Source organism: Engystomops pustulosus, chromosome 6 (assembly GCF_040894005.1).
Source record: "Engystomops pustulosus chromosome 6, aEngPut4.maternal, whole genome shotgun sequence".
NCBI classification, from domain to species: domain Eukaryota; kingdom Metazoa; phylum Chordata; class Amphibia; order Anura; family Leptodactylidae; genus Engystomops; species Engystomops pustulosus.
In genome coordinates this window covers 2,228,762-2,254,243 of record NC_092416.1, presented here as the reverse complement: position 1 = coordinate 2,254,243, position 25,482 = coordinate 2,228,762, and the positions used below count along the sequence as shown (strand labels likewise).

Genomic DNA, 25,482 nt, shown 5'->3' with positions numbered 1-25,482 from the left:
ATTATGTGTGGTGTGACCTCATAGACCTGAAGATGTTGGAGGAGGGTGATGATGTCCTTCACTATTATGTGTGGTGTGACCTCGTAGACCTGAAGATGTTGGAGGAGGGTAATGATGTCCTTCACGATTATGTGTGGTGTGACCACATAGACCTGAAGATGTTGGAGGAGGGTGATGATGTCCTTCACGATTATGTGTGGTGTGACCTCATAGACCTGAAGATGTTGGAGGAGGGTGATGATGTCCTTCACGATTATGTGTGGTGTGACCTCATAGACCTGAAGATGTTGGAGGAGGGTGATGATGTCCTTCACTATTATGTGTGGTGTGACCTCGTAGACCTGAAGATGTTGGAGGAGGGTGATGATGTCCTTCACGATTATGTGTGGTGTGACCACATAGACCTGAAGATGTTGGAGGAGGGTGATGATGTCCTTCACGATTATGTGTGGTGTGACCTCGTAGACCTGAAGATGTTGGAGGAGGGTAATGATGTCCTTCGCGATTATGTGTGGTGTGACCTCGTAGACCTGATGATGTTGGAGGAGGGTGATGATGTCCTTCACGATTATGTGTGGTGTGACCTCGTAGACCTGAAGATGTTGGAGGAGGGTAATGATGTCCTTCACGATTATGTGTGGTGTGACCTCATAGACCTGAAGATGTTGGAGGAGGGTGATGATGTCCTCCAAGATTATGTGTGGTGACCTCATAGACCTGAAGATGTTGGAGGAGGGTGATGAGGTCCTTCACGATTACGTGTGGTGTGACCTCATAGACCTGAAAATGTTGGAGGAGGGTGATGAGGTCCTTCACGATTATGTGTGGTGTGACCTCATAGACCTGAAGATGTTGGAGGAGGGTAATGATGTCCTTCACGATTATGTGTGGTGTGACCACATAGACCTGAAGATGTTGGAGGAGGGTGATGATGTCCTTCACGATTATGTGTGGTGTGACCTCATAGACCTGAAGATGTTGGAGGAGGGTGATGATGTCCTTCACGATTATGTGTGGTGTGACCTCATAGACCTGAAGATGTTGGAGGAGGGTGATGATGTCCTTCACTATTATGTGTGGTGTGACCTCGTAGACCTGAAGATGTTGGAGGAGGGTAATGATGTCCTTCACGATTATGTGTGGTGTGACCACATAGACCTGAAGATGTTGGAGGAGGGTGATGATGTCCTTCACGATTATGTGTGGTGTGACCTCGTAGACCTGAAGATGTTGGAGGAGGGTAATGATGTCCTTCACGATTATGTGTGGTGTGACCTCGTAGACCTGAAGATGTTGGAGGAGGGTGATGATGTCCTTCACGATTATGTGTGGTGTGACCTCGTAGACCTGAAGATGTTGGAGGAGGGTGATGATGTCCTTCACTATTATGTGTGGTGTGACCTCGTAGACCTGAAGATGTTGGAGGAGGGTAATGATGTCCTTCACGATTATGTGTGGTGTGACCACATAGACCTGAAGATGTTGGAGGAGGGTGATGATGTCCTTCACGATTATGTGTGGTGTGACCTCATAGACCTGAAGATGTTGGAGGAGGGTGATGATGTCCTTCACTATTATGTGTGGTGTGACCTCGTAGACCTGAAGATGTTGGAGGAGGGTAATGATGTCCTTCACGATTATGTGTGGTGTGACCACATAGACCTGAAGATGTTGGAGGAGGGTGATGATGTCCTTCACGATTATGTGTGGTGTGACCTCATAGACCTGAAGATGTTGGAGGAGGGTGATGATGTCCTTCACGATTATGTGTGGTGTGACCTCATAGACCTGAAGATGTTGGAGGAGGGTGATGATGTCCTTCACTATTATGTGTGGTGTGACCTCGTAGACCTGAAGATGTTGGAGGAGGGTAATGATGTCCTTCACGATTATGTGTGGTGTGACCACATAGACCTGAAGATGTTGGAGGAGGGTGATGATGTCCTTCACGATTATGTGTGGTGTGACCTCGTAGACCTGAAGATGTTGGAGGAGGGTAATGATGTCCTTCGCGATTATGTGTGGTGTGACCTCGTAGACCTGATGATGTTGGAGGAGGGTGATGATGTCCTTCACGATTATGTGTGGTGTGACCTCGTAGACCTGAAGATGTTGGAGGAGGGTAATGATGTCCTTCACGATTATGTGTGGTGTGACCTCATAGACCTGAAGATGTTGGAGGAGGGTGATGATGTCCTCCAAGATTATGTGTGGTGACCTCATAGACCTGAAGATGTTGGAGGAGGGTGATGAGGTCCTTCACGATTACGTGTGGTGTGACCTCATAGACCTGAAAATGTTGGAGGAGGGTGATGAGGTCCTTCACGATTATGTGTGGTGTGACCTCATAGACCTGAAGATGTTGGAGGAGGGTAATGATGTCCTTCACGATTATGTGTGGTGTGACCTCATAGACCTGAAGATGTTGGAGGAGGGTGATGATGTCCTTCACGATTATGTGTGGTGTGACCTCATAGACCTGAAGATGTTGGAGGAGGGTGATGATGTCCTTCACTATTATGTGTGGTGTGACCTCGTAGACCTGAAGATGTTGGAGGAGGGTAATGATGTCCTTCACGATTATGTGTGGTGTGACCACATAGACCTGAAGATGTTGGAGGAGGGTGATGATGTCCTTCACGATTATGTGTGGTGTGACCTCATAGACCTGAAGATGTTGGAGGAGGGTGATGATGTCCTTCACGATTATGTGTGGTGTGACCTCATAGACCTGAAGATGTTGGAGGAGGGTGATGATGTCCTTCACTATTATGTGTGGTGTGACCTCGTAGACCTGAAGATGTTGGAGGAGGGTAATGATGTCCTTCACGATTATGTGTGGTGTGACCACATAGACCTGAAGATGTTGGAGGAGGGTGATGATGTCCTTCACGATTATGTGTGGTGTGACCTCGTAGACCTGAAGATGTTGGAGGAGGGTAATGATGTCCTTCACGATTATGTGTGGTGTGACCTCGTAGACCTGAAGATGTTGGAGGAGGGTGATGATGTCCTTCACGATTATGTGTGGTGTGACCTCGTAGACCTGAAGATGTTGGAGGAGGGTAATGATGTCCTTCACGATTATGTGTGGTGTGACCACATAGACCTGAAGATGTTGGAGGAGGGTGATGATGTCCTTCACGATTATGTGTGGTGTGACCTCATAGACCTGAAGATGTTGGAGGAGGGTGATGATGTCCTTCACTATTATGTGTGGTGTGACCACATAGACCTGAAGATGTTGGAGGAGGGTGATGATGTCCTTCACGATTATGTGTGGTGTGACCTCATAGACCTGAAGATGTTGGAGGAGGGTGATGAGGTCCTTCACGATTATGTGTGGTGTGACCTCATAGACCTGAAGATGTTGGAGGAGGGTGATGATGTCCTTCACGATTATGTGTGGTGTGACCTCGTAGACCTGAAGATGTTGGAGGAGGGTGATGAGGTCCTTTATGATTATGTGTGGTGACCTCATAGACCTGAAGATGTTGGAGGAGGGTGATGATGTCCTTCACTATTATGTGTGGTGTGACCTCATAGACCTGAAGATGTTGAAGGAGGGTGATGATGTCCTTCACGATTATGTGTGGTGTGACCTCATAGACCTGAAGATGTTGGAGGAGGGTGATGATGTCCTTCACTATTATGTGTGGTGACCTCATAGACCTGAAGATGTTGGAGGAGGGTGATGATGTCCTTCATGATTATGTGTGGTGTGACCTCATAGACCTGAAGATGTTGGAGGAGGGTGATGAGGTCCTTCACTATTATGTGTGGTGTGACCTCATAGACCTGAAGATGTTGGAGGAGGGTGATGATGTCCTTCACGATTATGTGTGGTGTGACCTCATAGACCTGAAGATGTTGGAGGAGGGTGATGAGGTCCTTCACGATTATGTGTGGTGTGACCTCATACACCTGAAGATGTTGGAGGACGGTGATGATGTCCTTCACGATTATGTGTGGTGACCTCGTAGACCTGAAGATGTTGGAGGAGGGTGATGAGGTCCTTCACGATTATGTGTGGTGACCTCATAGACCTGAAGATGTTGGAGGAGGGTGATGAGGTCCTTCACGATTATGTGTGGTGACCTCATAGACCTGAAGATGTTGGAGGAGGGTGATGAGGTCCTTCACGATTATGTGTGGTGTGACCTCATAGACCTGAAGATGTTGGAGGAGGGTGATGAGGTCCTTCACGATTATGTGTGGTGACCTCATAGACCTGAAGATGTTGGAGGAGGGTGATGAGGTCCTTCACGATTATGTGTGGTGACCTCATAGACCTGAAGATGTTGGAGGAGGGTGATGATGTCCTTCACGATTATGTGTGGTGGGACCTCGTAGACCTGAAGATGTTGGAGGAGGGTAATGATGTCCTTCACTATTATGTGTGGTGTGACCTCATAGACCTGAAGATGTTGGAGGAGGGTAATGATGTCCTTCACGATTATGTGTGGTGTGACCTCGTAGACCTGAAGATGTTGGAGGAGGGTGATGAGGTCCTTCACGATTATGTGTGGTGTGACCTCATAGACCTGAAGATGTTGGAGGAGGGTGATGAGGTCCTTCACGATTATGTGTGGTGTGACCTCAGGCCCCATCTGACCTCACCTTGTAGAATTAGGGGGTTCGGTCATGTTGTAGTTACGGGCTCATCCATACATACACGTTGGCCTGTAGCGCCCCCTTCCTGCATTCAGCAGAGCAGTGCCGCGTCTTCCCGCTCACGGATGAGTCGTGTCTTTCTTGTATTTATCTGACGTGAAATCTGTGAGATTGACTGCGTACGTCTCATGTTTTACCCCTCGCACTCTCGCTGGCGATGAGACGCGCGTTACGCCTGGACGCGGTAATCTCAGCTGACAGCGCCAGTGTGTACTCATCATCCATACTGACACCGAAGGGAATGTGCGAGTCCTACAGAGCGAGCGAGAACAGGCCGCATGATATTCCACAGCGACCTGTGACCAGGAGACGTCATGTGACTCACTGCTCCTGGCCGCCATGACGGGTCACATTTTATTCAGAGCGACGTGTGACCAGGAGACGTCATGTGACTCACTGCTTCTGGCCGCCATGACGGGTCACATGTTATTCAGAGCGACGTGTGACCGGGATACGTCATGTGACTCACTGCTTCTGGCCGCCATGACGGGTCACATGTTATTCAGAGCGACGTGTGACCAGGAGACGTCATGTGACTCACTGCTTCTGGCCGCCATGACGGGTCACACGTTATTCAGAGCACTGTGTGACCAGGAGATGTCATGTGACTCACTGCTCCTGGCCGCCATGACGGGTCACATGATATTCCACAGCGACGTGTGACCGGGAGACGTCATGTGACTCACTGCTCCTGGCCGCCATGACGGGTCACATGATATTCCACAGCGACGTGTGACCGGGAGACGTCATGTGACTCACTGCTCTTGGCCGCCATGACGGGTCACATGATATTCCACAGCGACGTGTGACCAGGAGACGTCATGTTACTCACTGCTCCTGGCCGCCATGACGGGTCACATGATATTCCACAGCGACGTGTGACCGGGAGACGTCATGTGACTCACTGCTCTTGGCCGCCATGACGGGTCACATGACATTCAGAGCGCTGTGTGACCAGGAGATGTCATGTGACTCACTGCTCTTGGCCGCCATGACGGGTCACATGTTATTCAGAGCGACGTGTGACCAAGAGACGTCATGTGACTCACTGCTCCTGGCCGCCATGATGGGTCACATGATATTCCACAGCGACGTGTGACCGGGATACGTCACATGACTCACTGCTTCTGGCCGCCATGACGGGTCACATGATAGTCAGAGCACTGTGTGACCAGGAGACGTCACATGACTCACTGCTTCTGGCCGCCATGACGGGTCACATGACATTCAGAGCGCTGTGTGACCAGGAGACGTCACATGACTCACTGCTTCTGGCCGCCATGACGGGTCACATGACATTCAGAGCGCTGTGTGACCAGGATACATCATGTGACTACCATGAGAACCAGTTGCTTAGAATTTTCTCATTGTCAGAAAATTCATATTTCATATTTATTCAAATATGCCTCTTGGTGCACTAGGGGAGGAGCTAAATTCATTGTTGCACATATTTTTCTTGTTATCCGCTTTCTTTTATTAGGGGATCCCAATCATTGAGTGTAGGGGTGGAGCAGGACTGTGCCACACGGGGTAGAATTAAATAAGCAGGCACGGCCCCCTCCCTCGGTGCTCCAGCAGGCACGGCCCCCTCCCTCGGTGCTCCAGCAGGCAGGGCCCCCTCCCCTGGTGCTCCAGCAGGCAGGGCCCCCTCCCTCAGTGCTCCAGCAGGCACGGCCCCCTCCCCGGTGCTCCAGCAGGCACGGCCCCCTCCCTCAGTGCTCCAGCAGGCAGGGCCCCCTCCCCTGGTGCTCCAGCAGGCACGGCCCCCTCCCTCAGTGCTCCAGCAGGCACGGCCCCCTCCCTCAGTGCTCCAGCAGGCACGGCCCCCTCCCCGGTGCTCCAGCAGGCACGGCCCCCTCCCTCGGTGCTCCAGCAGGCAGGGCCCCCTCCCCTGGTGCTCCAGCAGGCAGGGCCCCCTCCTTCAGTGCTCCAGCAGGCACGGTCCCCTCCCTCAGTGCTCCAGCAGGCACGGCTCCCTCCCTCGGTGCTCCAGCAGGCAGGGCCCCCTCCCTCCCTCGGTCCCCCAGCAGGCACGGCCCCCTCCCTCAGTGCTCCAGCAGGCACGGCCCCCTCCCTCAGTGCTCCAGCAGGCACGGCCCCCTCCCTCGGTTCTCCAGCAGGCACGGCCCCCTCCCTCGGTTCTCCAGCAGGCACGGCCCCCTCCCTCGGTGCTCCAGCAGGCACGGCCCCCTCCCTCGGTGCTCCAGCAGGCACGGCCCCCTCCCTCGGTGCTCCAGCAGGCACGGCCCCCTCCCTCGGTGCTCCAGCAGGCACGGCCCCCTCCCTCGGTGCTCCAGCAGGCACGGCCCCCTTTCTCGGTGCTCCAGCAGGCACGGCCCCCTCCCTCGGTGCTCCAGCAGGCACGGCCCCCTCCCTCGGTGCTCCAGCAGGCACGGCCCCCTCCCTCGGTGCTCCAGCAGGCACGGCCCCCTCCCTCGGTGCTCCAGCAGGCACGGCCCCCTCCCCTGGTGCTCCAGCAGGCACGGCCCCCTCCCTCGGTGCTCCAGCAGGCACGGCCCCCTCCCTCGGTGCTCCAGCAGGCACGGCCCCCTCCCCTGGTGCTCCAGCAGGCACGGCCCCCTCCCCTGGTGCTCCAGCAGGCACGGCCCCCTCCCCTGGTGCTCCAGCAGGCACGGCCCCCTCCCCTGGTGCTCCAGCAGGCACGGCCCCCTCCCCTGGTGCTCCAGCAGGCACGGCCCCCTCCCCTGGTGCTCCAGCAGGCACGGCCCCCTCCCTCGGTGCTCCAGCAGGCACGGGCCCCCTCCCCTGGGGCTCCAGCAGGCACGGCCCCCTCCTCTGGAGCTCCAGCAGGCACGGGCCTTTCTGTAAATCCACAGCTGGTGCTAGCAGAATAATTACTTTCCCTTTAAACTAATTTTAGGATCTTTGATGACATAAATCCTCCAGTTTCTCGCCCCTCCAAGGCTGTGAAACGCGTGAAGCACATGTCAGGAGGAATCTCAGTCAGAAGCTAAGAGTGGAAGGAACGCGGCGAAGAGATCTGTGACCCCGGCCATTGTACAGGGAGGGAGAGGGAACTCTGACATCACTTATACACTTCTATGGGAGAGTGTAGTGGGCATGCTCTGTGACCTCTGCGGGGAGGGAGAGGGGAGCTCTGACATCACTTATACACTTCTATGGGAGAGTGTAGTGGGCATGCTCTGTGACCTCTGCAGGGAGGGAGAGAGGAGCTGTGACATCACTTATACACTTCTATGGGAGAGTGTAGTGGGCATGCTCTGTGACCTCTGCAGGGAGGGAGAGGGGAGCTGTGACATCACTTATACACTTCTATGGGAGAGTGTAGTGGGCATGCTCTGTGACCTCTGCAGGGAGGGAGAGAGGAGCTGTGACATCACTTATACACTTCTATGGGAGAGTGTAGTGGGCATGCTCTGTGACCTCTGCAGGGAGGGAGAGGGGAGCGCTGACATCACTTATACACTTCTATGGGAGAGTGTAGTGGGCATGCTCTGTGACCTCTGCAGGGAGGGAGAGAGGAGCTGTGACATCACTTATACACTTCTATGGGAGAGTGTATTGGGCATGCTCTGTGACCTCTGCAGGGAGGGAGAGAGGAGCTGTGACATCACTTATACACTTCTATGGGAGAGTGTAGTGGGCATGCTCTGTGACCTCTGCAGGGAGGGAGAGGGGAGCGCTGACATCACTTATACACTTCTATGGGAGAGTGTAGTGGGCATGCTCTGTGACCTCTGCAGGGAGGGAGAGAGGAGCTGTGACATCACTTATACACTTCTATGGGAGAGTGTAGTGGGCATGCTCTGTGACCTCTGCAGGGAGGGAGAGGGGAGCTCTGACATCACTTATACACTTCTATGGGAGAGTGTAGTGGGCATGCTCTGTGACCTCTGCAGGGAGGGAGAGAGGAGCTGTGACATCACTTATAAACTTCTATGGGAGAGTGTAGTGGGCATGCTCTGTGACCTCTGCAGGGAGGGAGAGGGGAGCTCTGACATCACTCATACACTTCTATGGGAGAGTGTAGTGGGCATGCTCTGTGACCTCTGCAGGGAGGGAGAGAGGAGCTGTGACATCACTTATACACTTCTATGGGAGAGTGTAGTGGGCATGCTCTGTGACCTCTGCAGGGAGGGAGAGGGGAGCTGTGACATCACTTATACACTTCTATGGGAGAGTGTAGTGGGCATGCTCTGTGGCCTCTGCAGGGAGGGAGAGGGGAGCGCTGACATCACTTATACACTTCTATGGGAGAGTGTAGTGGGCATGCTCTGTGACCTCTGCAGGGAGGGAGAGGGGAGCTGTGACATCACTTATACACTTCTATGGGAGAGTGTAGTGGGCATGCTCTGTGGCCTCTGCAGGGAGGGAGAGGGGAGCGCTGACATCACTTATACACTTCTATGGGAGAGTGTAGTGGGCATGCTCTGTGACCTCTGCAGGGAGGGAGAGGGGAGCGCTGACATCACTTATACACTTCTATGGGAGAGTGTAGTGGGCATGCTCTGTGACCTCTGCAGGGAGGGAGAGAGGAGCTGTGACATCACTTATAAACTTCTATGGGAGAGTGTAGTGGGCATGCTCTGTGACCTCTGCAGGGAGGGAGAGAGGAGCTGTGACATCACTTATACACTTCTATGGGAGAGTGTAGTGGGCATGCTCTGTGACCTCTGCAGGGAGGGAGAGGGGAGCTGTGACATCACTTATACACTTCTATGGGAGAGTGTAGTGGGCATGCTCTGTGACCTCTGCAGGGAGGGAGAGGGGAGCTGTGACATCACTTATACACTTCTATGGGAGAGTGTAGTGGGCATGCTCTGTGACCTCTGCAGGGAGGGAGAGGGGAGCGCTGACATCACTTATACACTTCTATGGGAGAGTGTAGTGGGCATGCTCTGTGACCTCTGCAGGGAGGGAGAGGGGAGCTCTGACATCACTTATACACTTCTATGGGAGAGTGTAGTGGGCATGCTCTGGGACCTCTGCAGGGAGGGAGAGGGGAGCGCTGACATCACTTATACACTTCTATGGGAGAGTGTAGTGGGCATGCTCTGTGGCCTCTGCGGGGAGGGAGAGGGGAGCTCTGACATCACTTATAAACTTCTATGGGAGAGTGTAGTGGGCATGCTCTGTGACCTCTGCAGGGAGGGAGAGGGGAGCTCTGACATCACTTATACACTTCTATGGGAGAGTGTAGTGGGCATGCTCTGTGACCTCTGCAGGGAGGGAGAGGGGAGCTCTGACATCACTCATACACTTCTATGGGAGAGTGTAGTGGGCATGCTGTGTGACCTCTGCAGGGAGGGAGAGGGGAGCTGTGACATCACTTATACACTTCTATGGGAGAGTGTAGTGGGCATGCTCTGTGACCTCTGCAGGGAGGGAGAGGGGAGCGCTGACATCACTTATACACTTCTATGGGAGAGAGTAGTGGGCATGCTCTGTGACCTCTGCAGGGGTATAACCAGCTCTGAGACCATCTTTTGAAGTTGCCCTAATCCTGCATGATATGTGCCCCTTCCCCGGGGTGCGCCTGTGGTGGTGGTCCTGCCCCCGCTCATCAGCGCCCCCTCTCTTCTCTCCTCAGGTTTGCTGCGGCTGGAGGAGCTGGTGCGTCAGTTCCTAATATCTAAGGACACCCTGTCGGTGCGGATGCTGGACGACACCAATGACCCCACGCCGTTACTAAAGGAGATCCGTGACGACAAAGTGTCCACCATCATCATAGACGCCAACGTGACCATGTCCCACCTCATCCTGAAGAAGGTCCGCCCCCGCGCTCACCTCGGGGGGGTCTCGTACCGTTAGTGGCTCTGTGTGGTCTCATGTCTGCTCCTTCTTCTTCTTAGGCCTCGGAGCTGGGGATGACGTCGGCTCATTATAAATATATTCTGACCACTATGGTAAGAGGTCAAAGGGGAGGGGCATGGTGGCTGTCATGGGGGAGGTCCTACTTACAGGGCCACCACTGCTTGCGCTGGATGCTGGGGGCACATACTTACCTGCACTGGTTTCCTCCGCAGGACTTCCCCCTCTTGTCCTTGGAAGGGGTGGTGAGCGACCACTCCAACATCCTGGGCTTCTCCATGTATAACAGCAGCCACCCCTTCTACCTGGAGTTCCTGAGGAGCCTCAACATGTCCTGGAGGGAGAACTGCGAGCTGAGCGTCTACCATGGCCCCGCCGTGAGTCCAGCCCTGCCGATCAGAGGGAGAGATGGATACAGAGGGTCACTGCAGACATCCCCGCCCCTCCTGACCCTGTACCATGTATCATCCATAACATGTGATATAATTACACTGCAGACTTCCCCGCCTCTCCTGACCCTGTACCATGTATCATCTATAACATGTGATATTATTACACTGCAGACATCCCGGCCCCTCCTGACCCTGTACCATGTATCATCCATAACATGTGATATTATTACACTGCAGACATCCCGGCCCCTCCTGACCCTGTACCATGTATCATCCATAACATGTGATAATATTACACTGCAGACATCCCAGCCCTCCTGACCCTGTAGCATGTATCATCCATAACATGTGATATTATTACACTGCAGACATCCCAGCCCTCCTGACCCTGTACCATGTATCATCCATAACATGTGATATTATTACACTGCAGACATCCCGGCCCCTCCTGACCCTGCACCATGTATCATCCATAACATGTGATATTATTACACTGCAGACATCCCGGCCCCTCCTGACCCTGTACCATGTATCATCCATAACATGTGATATTATTACACTGCAGACATCCCGGCCCCTCCTGACCCTGTACCATGTGTCATCCATAACATGTGATATTATTACACTGCAGACATCCCGGGCCCCTCCTGACCCTGTACCATGTATCATCCATAACATGTGATATTATTACACTGCAGACATCCCGGCCCCTCCTGACCTTGTACCATGTATCATACATAACATGTGATATTATTACACTGCAGACATCCCGGCCCCTCCTGACCCTGTACCATGTATCATCCATAACATGTGATATTATTACACTGCAGACATCCCGGCCCCTCCTGACCCTGTACCATGTATCCTCTATAACATGTGATATTATTACACTGCAGACATCCCGGCCCCTCCTGACCCTGTACCATGTATCATCCATAACATGTGATATTATTACACTGCAGACATCCCGGCCCCTCCTGACCCTGTACCATGTATCATCCATAACATGTGATATTATTACACTGCAGACATCCCGGCCCCTCCTGACCCTGTACCATGTATCATCCATAACATGTGATATTATTACACTGCAGACATCCCGGCCCCTCCTGACCCTGTACCATGTATCATCCATAACATGTGATATTATTACACTGCAGACATTTCCGGTCCCTCCTGACCCTGTACCATGTATCCTCCATAATATGTGATATTATTACACTGCAGACATCCTGGCCCCTCCTGACCCTGTACCATGTATCATCCATAACATGTGATATTATTACACTGCAGACATCCCGGCCCCTCCTGACCCTGTACCATGTATCATCCATAACATGTGATATTATTACACTGCAGACATCCTGGCCCCTCCTGACCCTGTACCATGTATCATCCATAACATGTGATATTATTACACTGCAGACATCCCGGCCCCTCCTGACCCTGCACCGTGTATCATCCATAACATGTGATATTATTACACTGCAGACATCCCGGCCCCTCCTGACCCTGTACCGTGTATCATCCATAACATGTGATATTATTACACTGCAGACATCCCGGCCCCTCCTGACCCTGCACCGTGTATCATCCATAACATGTGATATTATTACACTGCAGACATCCCGGCCCCTCCTGACCCTGTACCGTGTATCATCCATAACATGTGATATTATTACACTGCAGACATCCCGGCCCCTCCTGACCCTGCACCGTGTATCATCCATAACATGTGATATTATTACACTGCAGACATCCCAGCCCCTCCTGACCCTGTACCGTGTATCATCCATAACATGTGATATTATTACACTGCAGACATCCCAGCCCCTCCTGACCCTGCACCGTGTATCATCCATAACATGTGATATTATTACACTGCAGACATCCCGGCCCCTCCTGACCCTGCACCGTGTATCATCCATAACATGTGATATTATTACACTGCAGACATCCCGGCCCCTCCTGACCCTGTACCGTGTATCATCCATAACATGTGATATTATTACACTGCAGACATCCCGGCCCCTCCTGACCCTGCACCATGTATCATCCATAACATGTGATATTATTACACTGCAGACATCCCGGCCCCTCCTGACCTTGTACCAGGTATCATACATAACATGTGATATTATTACACTGCAGACATCCCGGCCCCTCCTGACCCTGTACCATGTATCATCCATAACATGTGATATTATTACACTGCAGACATCCCGGCCCCTCCTGACCCTGTACCATGTATCCTCTATAACATGTGATATTATTACACTGCAGACATCCTGGCCCCTCCTGACCCTGTACCATGTATCATCCATAACATGTGATATTATTACACTGCAGACATCCCGGCCCCTCCTGACCCTGCACCATGTATCATCCATAACATGTGATATTATTACACTGCAGACATCCCGGCCCCTCCTGACCCTGTACCATGTATCATCCATAACATGTGATATTATTACACTGCAGACATCCCGGTCCCTCCTGACCCTGTACCATGTATCCTCCATAATATGTGATATTATTACACTGCAGACATCCTGGCCCCTCCTGACCCTGTACCATGTATCATCCATAACATGTGATATTATTACACTGCAGACATCCCGGCCCCTCCTGACCCTGTACCATGTATCATCCATAACATGTGATATTATTACACTGCAGACATCCCAGCCCCTCCTGACCCTGCACCATGTATCATCCATAACATGTGATATTATTACACTGCAGACATTCCGGCCCCTCCTGACCCTGCACCATGTATCATCCATAACATGTGATATTATTACACTGCAGACATCCTGGCCCCTCCTGACCCTGTACCATGTATCATCCATAACATGTGATATTATTACACTGCAGACATCCCGGCCCCTCCTGACCCTGTACCATGTATCATCCATAACATGTGATATTATTACACTGCAGACATCCCGGCCCCTCCTGACCCTGTACCATGTATCATCCATAACATGTGATATTATTACACTGCAGACATCCCGGCCCCTCCTGACCCTGTACCATGTATCATCCATAACATGTGATAATATTACACTGCAGACATCCCGGCCCCTCCTGACCCTGTACCATGTATCATCCATAACATGTGGTATTATTACACTGCAGACATCCCGGCCCCTCCTGACCCTGTACCATGTATCATCCATAACATGTGATATTATTACACTGCAGACATCCCGGCCCCTCCTGACCCTGCACCATGTATCATCCATAACATGTTATATTATTACACTGCAGACATCCCGGCCCCTCCTGACCCTGTACCATGTATCATCCATAACATGTGATATTATTACACTGCAGACATCCCGGCCCCTCCTGACCCTGTACCATGTATCATCCATAACATGTGATATTATTACACTGCAGACATCCCGGCCCCTCCTGACCCTGTACCATGTATCATACATAACATGGGATATTATTACACTGCAGACATCCCGGCCCCTCCTGACCCTGTACCATATATCATCCATAACATGTGATATTATTACACTGCAGACATCCCGGCCCCTCCTGACCCTGTACCATGTATCATCCATAACATGTAATATTATTACACTACAGACATCCCAGCCCCTCCTGACCCTGTACCATCCATAACATGTGATATCATTACACTGCAGACATCCCGGCTCCTCCTGACCCTGCACCATGTATCATCCATAACATGTGATATTATTACACTGCAGACATCCCGACCCCTCCTGACCCTGTACCATGTATCATCCATAACATGTAATATTATTACACTGCAGACATCCCGGCCCCTCCTGACCCTGTACCATGTATCATCCATAACATGTGATATTATTACACTGCAGACATCCCGGCTCCTCCTGACCTTGTACCATGTATCATCCATAACATGTGATATTATTACACTGCAGACATCCCGGCCCCTCCTGACCCTGTACCATGTATCATCCATAACATGTGATATCATTACACTGCAGACATCCCGGCTCCTCCTGACCTTGTACCATGTATCATCCATAACATGTGATATTATTACACTGCAGACATCCCGGCCCCTCCTGACCCTGTACCATGTATCATCCCTAACATGTGATATTATTACACTGCAGACATCCCGGCCCCTCCTGACCCTGTACCATATATCATCCATAACATGTGATATTATTACACTGCAGACATCCCAGCCCCTCCTGACCCTGTACCATGTATCATCCATAACATGTAATATTATTACACTACAGACATCCCAGCCCCTCCTGACCCTGTACCATCCATAACTTGTGATATCATTACACTGCAGACATCCCGGCTCCTCCTGACCCTGTACCATGTATCATCCATAACATGTGATATTATTACACTGCAGACATCCCGACCCCTCCTGACCCTGTACCATGTATCATCCATAACATGTGATATTATTACACTGGAGACATCCCGCCCCCTCCTGACCCTGTACCATGTATCATCCATAACATGTGATATTATTACACTGCAGACATCCCGGCCCCTCCTGACCCTGTACCCTGTATCATCCTTAACATGTGATATTATTACACTACAAACATCCCGCCCCTCCTGACCCTGTACCATGTATCATCCATAACATGTGATATTATTACACTGCAGACCTCCCACCCCCTCCTGACCCTGTACCATGTATCATCCATAACATGTGATATTCTTACACTGCAGACATCCCGGCCCCTCCTGACCCTGTACCATGTATCATCCATAACATGTGATATTATTACACTGCAGACATCCCGGCCCCTCCTTACCCTGCACCATGTATCATCCATAACATGTGATATTATTACACTGCAGACATCCCGACCCCTCCTGACCCTGTACCATGTATCATCCATATCATGTGATATTATTACACTGCAGACATCCCGACCCCTCCTGACCCTGTACCATGTATCATCCATATCATGTGATATTATTACACTGCAGAGATCCCGGCCCTCCTGACCCTGTACCATATATCATCCATAACATGTGATATTATTACACTGCAGACATCCCAGCCCCTCCTGACCCTGTACCATGTATCATCCATAACATGTAATATTATTACACTACAGACATCCCAGCCCCTCCTGACCCTGTACCATCCATAACTTGTGATATCATTACACTGCAGACATCCCGGCTCCTCCTGACCCTGTACCATGTATCATCCATAACATGTGATATTATTACACTGCAGACATCCCGACCCCTCCTGACCCTGTACCATGTATCATCCATAACATGTGATATTATTACACTGGAGACATCCCGCCCCCTCCTGACCCTGTACCATGTATCATCCATAACATGTGATATTATTACACTGCAGACATCCCGGCCCCTCCTGACCCTGTACCCTGTATCATCCTTAACATGTGATATTATTACACTACAAACATCCCGCCCCTCCTGACCCTGTACCATGTATCATCCATAACATGTGATATTATTACACTGCAGACCTCCCACCCCCTCCTGACCCTGTACCATGTATCATCCATAACATGTGATATTCTTACACTGCAGACATCCCGGCCCCTCCTGACCCTGTACCATGTATCATCCATAACATGTGATATTATTACACTGCAGACATCCCGGCCCCTCCTTACCCTGCACCATGTATCATCCATAACATGTGATATTATTACACTGCAGACATCCCGACCCCTCCTGACCCTGTACCATGTATCATCCATATCATGTGATATTATTACACTGCAGACATCCCGACCCCTCCTGACCCTGTACCATGTATCATCCATATCATGTGATATTATTACACTGCAGAGATCCCGGCCCTCCTGACCCTGTACCATGTATCATCCATAACATGTGATATTATTACACTGCAGACATCCCGGCCCCTCCTGACCCTGTACCATGTATCATCCATAACATGATATTATTACACTGCAGACATCCCGGCCCCTCCTGACCCTGTACCATGTATCATCCATAACATGTGATATTATTTCACTGCAGACATCCCGGCCCCTCCTGACCCTGTACCATGTATCATCCATAACATGTGATATTATTACACTGCAGACATCCCGGCCCCTCCTGACCCTGTACCATGTATCATCCATAACATGTAAAATTATTATTACACTGCAGACATCCCGGCCCTCCTGACCCTGTACCATGTATCATCCATAACATGTGATATTATTACACTGCAGACATCCCGGCCCCTCCTGACCCTGTACCATGTATCATCCATAACATGTGATATCATTACACTGCAGAAATCCTGGCCCCTCCTGACCCTGTACCATGTATCATCCATAACATGTGATATTATTACACTGCAGACATCCCGGCCCCTCCTGACCCTGTACCATGTATCATCCATAACATGTGATATTATTACACTGCAGACATCCCGCCCCTCCTGACCCTGTACCATGTATCATCCATAACATGTGATATTATTACACTGCAGACATCCCGCCCCCTCCTGACCCTGTACCATGTGTCATCCATAACATGTGATATTATTACACTGCAGACATCTCGGCCCCTCCTGATCCTGTACCATGTATCATACATAACATGTGATATTATTACACTGCAGACATCCTGACCCTGTACCATGTATCATCCATAACATGTGATATTATTACACTGCAGACATCCCGGCCCCTCCTGACCCTGTACCATGTATCATCCATAACATGTGATATTATTACACTGCAGACATCCTGACCCTGTACCGTGTATCATCCATAACATGTGATATTATTACACTGCAGACATCCCGGCCCCTCCTGACCCTGTACCATGTATCATCCAAAACATGTGATATTATTACACTGCAGACATCCTGACCCTGTACCGTGTATCATCCATAACATGTGATATTATTACACTGCAGACATCCCGGCTCCTCCTGACCCTGTACCATGTATCATCCATATCATGTGATATTATTACACTGCAGACATCCCGACCCCTCCTGACCCTGTACCATGTATCATCCATAACATGTGATATTATTACACTGCAGACATCCTTACCCTGTACCGTGTATCATCCATAACATGTGATATTATTACACTGCAGACATCCCGCCCCTCCTGACCCTGTACCATGTATCATCCATAACATGTTATATTATTACACTGCAGACATCCCGGCCCCTCCTGACCCTGTACCGTGTATCATCCATAACATGTGATATCATTACACTGCAGACATCCCGGCCCCTCCTGACCCTGTACCGTGTATCATCCATAACATGTGATATCATTACACTGCAGAAATCCCGGCCCCTCCTGACCCTGTACCATGTATCATCCATAACATGTGATATTATTACACTGCAGACATCCCGACCCCTCCTGACCATGTACCATGTATCATCCATAACATGTGATATTATTACACTGCAGACATCCCGGCCCTCCTGACCCTGTACCATGTATCATCCATAACATGTGATATTATTACACTGCAGACATCCCGGCCCCTCCTGACCCTGTACCATGTATCATCCATAACATGTGATAATATTACACTGCAGACATCCCGGCCCCTCCTGACCCTGTACCATGTATCATCCATAACATGTGATATTATTACACTGCAGACATCCTGACCCTGTACCATGTATCATCCATAACATGTGATATTATTACACTGCAGACATCCCGGCCCCTCCTGACCCTGTACCATGTATCATCCATAACATGTGATATTATTACACTGCAGACATCCCGGCCCCTCCTGACCCTGCACCATGTATCATCCATAACATGTGATATTATTACACTGCAGACATCCCGGCCCCTCCTGACCCTGTACCATGTATCATCCAAAACATGTGATATTATTACACTGCAGACATCCTGACCCTGTACCGTGTATCATCCATAACATGTGATATTATTACACTGCAGACATCCCGGCTCCTCCTGACCCTGTACCATGTGTCATCCATAACATGTGATATCATTACACTGCAGAAATCCTGGCCCCTCCTGACCCTGTACCATGTATCATCCATAACATGTGATATTATTACACTGCAGACATCCCGGCCCCTCCTGACCCTGTACCATGTATCATCCATAACATGTGATATTATTACACTGCAGACATCCCGGCCCCTCCTGACCCTGTACCGTGTATCATCCATAACATGTGATATCATTACACTGCAGAAATCCCGGCCCCTCCTGACCCTGTACCATGTATCATCCATAACATGTGATATTATTACACTGCAGACATCCCGACCCCTCCTGACCATGTACCATGTATCATCCATAACATGTGATATTATTACACTGCAGACATCCCGGCCCTCCTGACCCTGTACCATGTATCATCCATAACATGTGATATTATTACACTGCAGACATCCCGGCCCCTCCTGACCCTGTACCATGTATCATCCATAACATGTGATATTATTACACTGCAGACATCCCGGCCCCTCCTGACCCTGTACCATGTATCATCCATAACATGTGATATTATTACACTGCAGACATCCTGACCCTGTACCATGTATCATCCATAACATGTGATATTATTACACTGCAGACATCCCGGCCCCTCCTGACCCTGTACCATGTATCATCCATAACATGTGATATTATTACACTGCAGACATCCCGACCCCTCCTGACCCTGCACCATGTATCATCCATAACATGTGATATTATTACACTGCAGACATCCCGGCCCCTCCTGACCCTGTACCATGTATCATCCAAAACATGTGATATTATTACACTGCAGACATCCTGACCCTGTACCGTGTATCATCCATAACATGTGATATTATTACACTGCAGACATCCCGGCTCCTCCTGACCCTGTACCATGTGTCATCCATATCATGTGATATTATTACACTGCAGACATCCCGACCCCTCCTGACCCTGTACCATGTATCATCCATAACATGTGATATTATTACACTGCAGACATCCCGACCCCTCCTGACCCTGTACCATGTATCATCCATATCATGTGATATTATTACACTGCAGACATCCCGGCCCTCCTGACCCTGTACCATGTATCATCCATAACATGTGATATTATTACACTGCAGACATCCCGGCCCCTCCTGACCCTGTACCATGTATCATCCATAACATGATATTATTACACTGCAGACATCCCGGCCCCTCCTGACCCTGTACCATGTATCATCCATAACATGTGATATTATTACACTGCAGACATCCCGGCCCCTCCTGACCCTGTACCATGTATCATCCATAACATGTGATATTATTACACTGCAGACATCCCGGCCCCTCCTGACCCTGTACCATGTATCATCCATAACATGTGATATTATTACACTGCAGACATCCCGGCCCCTCCCGACCCTGTACCATGTATCATCCATAACATGTAAAATTATTATTACACTGCAGACATCCCGGCCCTCCTGACCCTGTACCATGTATCATCCATAACATGTGATATTATTACACTGCAGACATCCCGGCCCCTCCTGACCCTGTACCATGTATCATCTATAACATGTGATATCATTACACTGCAGACATCCCGGCCCCTCCTGACCCTGTACCATGTATCATCCATAACATGTGATATTATTACACTGCAGACATCCCGGCCCCTCCTGACCCTGTACCATGTATCATCCATAACATGTGATATTATTACACTGCAGACATCCCGCCCCCTCCTGACCCTGTACCATGTATCATCCATAACATGTGATATTATTACACTGCAGACATCCCGCCCCCTCCTGACCCTGTACCATGTGTCATCCATAACATGTGATATTATTACACTGCAGACATCTCGGCCCCTCCTGATCCTGTACCATGTATCATACATAACATGTGATATTATTACACTGCAGACATCCTGACCCTGTACCATGTATCATCCATAACATGTGATATTATTACACTGCAGACATCCCGGCCCCTCCTGACCCTGTACCATGTATCATCCATAACATGTGATATTATTACACTGCAGACATCCTGACCCTGTACCGTGTATCATCCATAACATGTGATATTATTACACTGCAGACATCCCGGCCCCTCCTGACCCTGTACCATGTATCATCCAAAACATGTGATATTATTACACTGCAGACATCCTGACCCTGTACCGTGTATCATCCATAACATGTGATATTATTACACTGCAGACATCCCTGCTCCTCCTGACCCTGTACCATGTATCATCCATATCATGTGATATTATTACACTGCAGACATCCCGGCCCTCCTGACCCTGTACCATGTATCATCCATAACATGTGATATTATTACACTGCAGACATCCCGGCCCCTCCTGACCCTGTACCATGTATCATCCATAACATGTGATATTATTACACTGCAGACATCCCGGCCCCTCCTGACCCTGTACCATGTATCATCCATAACATGTGATATTATTACACAGCAGACATCCCGGCCCCTCCTGACCCTGTACCATGTATCATCCATAACATGTGATATTATTACACTGCAGACATCCCTCCACCTCCTGACCCTGTACCATGTATCATCCATAACATGTGATATCATTACACTGCAGAAATCCCGGCCCCTCCTGACCCTGTACCATGTATCATCCATAACATGTGATATTATTACACTGCAGACATCCCGGCCCCTCCTGACCCTGTACCATGTATCATCCATAACATGTGATATTATTACACTGCAGACATCCCGCCCCCTCCTGACCCTGTACCATGTGTCATCCATAACATGTGATATTATTACACTGCAGACATCTCGGCCCCTCCTGATCCTGTACCATGTATCATACATAACATGTGATATTATTACACTGCAGACATCCCAGACCCTCCTGACCCTGTACCATGTATCATCCATAACATGTGATATCATTACACTGCAGAAATCCCGGCCCCTCCTGACCCTGTACCATGTATCATCCATAACATGTGATATTATTACACTGCAGACATCCCGGCCCCTCCTGACCCTGTACCATGTATCATCCATAACATGTGATATTATTACACAGCAGACATCCCACACCTCCTGACCCTGTACCATGTATCATCCATAACATGTGATATTATTACACTGCAGACATCCTGACCCCTCCTGACCCTGTACCATGTATCATCCATAACATGTGATATCATTACACTGCAGAAATCCCGGCCCCTCCTGACCCTGTACCATGTATCATCCATAACATGTGATATTATTACACTGCAGACATCCCGGCCCCTCCTGACCCTGTACCATATATCATCCATAACATGTGATATTATTACACTGCAGACATCCCGCCCCCTCCTGACCCTGTACCATGTGTCATCCATAACATGTGATATTATTACACTGCAGACATCTCGGCCCCTCCTGATCCTGTACCATGTATCATACATAACATGTGATATTATTACACTGCAGACATCCCAGACCCTCCTGACCCTGTACCATGTATCATCCATAACATGTGATATCATTACACTGCAGAAATCCCGGCCCCTCCTGACCCTGTACCATGTATCATCCATAACATGTGATATTATTACACTGCAGACATCCCGGCCCCTCCTGACCCTGTACCATGTATCATCCATAACATGTGATATTATTACACTGCAGACATCCCGCCCCCTCCTGACCCTGTACCATGTGTCATCCATAACATGTGATATTATTACACTGCAGACATCTCGGCCCCTCCTGATCCTGTACCATGTATCATACATAACATGTGATATTATTACACTGCAGACATCCTGACCCTGTACCATGTATCATCCATAACATGTGATATTATTACACTGCAGACATCCCGGCCCCTCCTGACCCTGTACCATGTATCATCCATAACATGTGATATTATTACACTGCAGACATCCTGACCCTGTACCGTGTATCGTCCATAACATGTGATATTATTACACTGCAGACATCCCGGCCCCTCCTGACCCTGTACCATGTATCATCCAAAACATGTGATATTATTACACTGCAGACATCCTGACCCTGTACCGTGTATCATCCATAACATGTGATATTATTACACTGCAGACATCCCGGCTCCTCCTGACCCTGTACCATGTATCATCCATATCATGTGATATTATTACACTGCAGACATCCCGACCCCTCCTGACCCTGTACCATGTATCATCCATAACATGTGATATTATTACACTGCAGACATCCTTACCCTGTACCGTGTATCATCCATAACATGTGATATTATTACACTGCAGACATCCTGGCTCCTCCTGACCCTGTACCATGTATCATCCATAACATGTGATATTATTACACTGCAGACATCCCGGCCCCTCCTGACCCTGTACCATGTATCATCCATAGCATGTAATATTATTACACTGCAGACATCCCGGCCCCTCCTGACCCTGTACCATGTATCATCCATAACATGTGATATTATTACACTGCAGACATCCCAGCCCCTCCTGACCCTGTACCATGTATCATCCATAACATGTGATATTATTACACTGCAGGCATCCCGGCCCCTCCTGACCCTGTACCATGTATCATCCATAACATGTAATATTATTACACTGCAGACATCCCGGCCCTCCTGACCCTGTACCATGTATCATCCATAACATGTGATATTATTACACTGCAGACATCCCGGCCCCTCCTTACCCTGTACCATGTATCCTCCATAACATGTGTTATTATTACACTGCAGACATCCCAGCACCTCCTGACCCTGCACCATGTATCATCCATAACATGTGATATTATTACACTGCAGACATCCCGGCCCCTCCTGACCCTGCACCATGTATCATCCATAACATGTGATATTATTACACTGCAGACATCCCGGCCCCTCCTGACCCTGTACCATGTATCATCCATAACATGTGATATTATTACACTGCAGACATCCCGGCCCCTCCTGACCCTGTACCATGTATCATCCATAACATGTGATATTATTACACTGCAGACATCCCGGCCCCTCCTGTCCCTCCACCATGCATCATCCATAACATGTGATATTATTACACTGCAGACATCCCAGCCCCTCCGGACCCTGTACCATGTATCATCCATAACATGTGATATTATTACACTGCAGACATCCCGACCCCTCCGGACCCTGTACCATGTATCATCCATAACATGTGATATTATTACACTGCAGACATCCCGGCCCCTCCTGACCCTGTACCATGTATCATCCATAACATGTGATATTATTACACTGCAGACATCCCGGCCCTCCTGACCCTGTACCATGTATCATCCATAACATGTGATATTATTACACTGCAGACATCCCGGCCCCTCCTGACCCTGTACCATGTATCATCCATAACATGTGATATTATTACACTGGAGACATCCCGCCCCCTCCTGACCCTGTACCATGTATCATCCATAACATGTGATATTATTACACTGCAGACATCCCGGCCCCTCCTGACCCTGTATCCTGTATCATCCATAACATGTGATATTATTACACTGCAGACATCCCGGCCCCTCCTGACCCTGTACCATGTATCATCCATAACATGTGATATTATTACACTGCAGACATCCCGGCCCCTCCTGACCCTGTACCATGTATCATCCATAACATGTGATATTATTACACTGCAGACATCTCAACCCCTCCTGACCCTGTACCATGTATCATCCATATAATGTGATATTAATACACTGCAGACATCCCGGCCCCTCCTGACCCTGTACCATGTATCATCCATATCATGTGATATTATTACACTGCAGACATCCCGGCCCTCCTGACCCTGTACCATGTATCATCCATAACATGTGATATTATTACACTGCAGACATCCCGGCCCCTCCTGACCCTGTACCATGTATCATCCATAACATGATATTATTACACTGCAGACATCCCGGCCCCTCCTGACCCTGTACCATGTATCATCCATAACATGTGATATTATTACACTGCAGACATCCTGGCCCCTCCTGACCCTGTACCATGTATCATCCATAACATGATATTATTACACTGCAGACATCCCGGCCCCTCCTGACCCTGTACCATGTATCATCCATAACATGTGATATTATTACACTGCAGACATCCCGGCCCCTCCTGACCCTGTACCATGTATCATCCATAACATGTGATATTATTACACTGCAGACATCCCGGCCCCTCCTGACCCTGCACCATGTATCATCCATAACATGTGATATTATTACACTGCAGACATCCCGGCCCCTCCTGACCTTGTACCAGGTATCATACATAACATGTGATATTATTACACTGCAGACATCCCGGCCCCTCCTGACCCTGTACCATGTATCATCCATAACATGTGATATTATTACACTGCAGACATCCCGGCCCCTCCTGACCCTGTACCATGTATCCTCTATAACATGTGATATTATTACACTGCAGACATCCCGGCCCCTCCTGACCCTGTACCATGTATCATCCATAACATGTGATATTATTACACTGCAGACATCCCGGCCCCTCCTGACCCTGTACCATGTATCATCCATAACATGTGATATTATTACACTGCAGACATCCCGGCCCCTCCTGACCCTGTACCATGTATCATCCATAACATGTGATATTA

The 25,482-nt window shown here is 49.5% G+C and overlaps 1 protein-coding gene across 1 annotated transcript in view; it reads left to right on the top strand.

The window, feature by feature from the left end:
• Positions 1–25,482, top strand: part of GRIK5 (glutamate ionotropic receptor kainate type subunit 5) — a 280,456-nt gene that overhangs the window by 151,818 nt on the left and 103,156 nt on the right. The window contains exons 7-9 of the mRNA XM_072112849.1: positions 10,247–10,425; positions 10,509–10,562; positions 10,683–10,844. Coding sequence (XP_071968950.1) covers positions 10,247–10,425; positions 10,509–10,562; positions 10,683–10,844 — 395 coding nt within the window. The remainder of the gene's footprint in view (positions 1–10,246; positions 10,426–10,508; positions 10,563–10,682; positions 10,845–25,482) is intronic.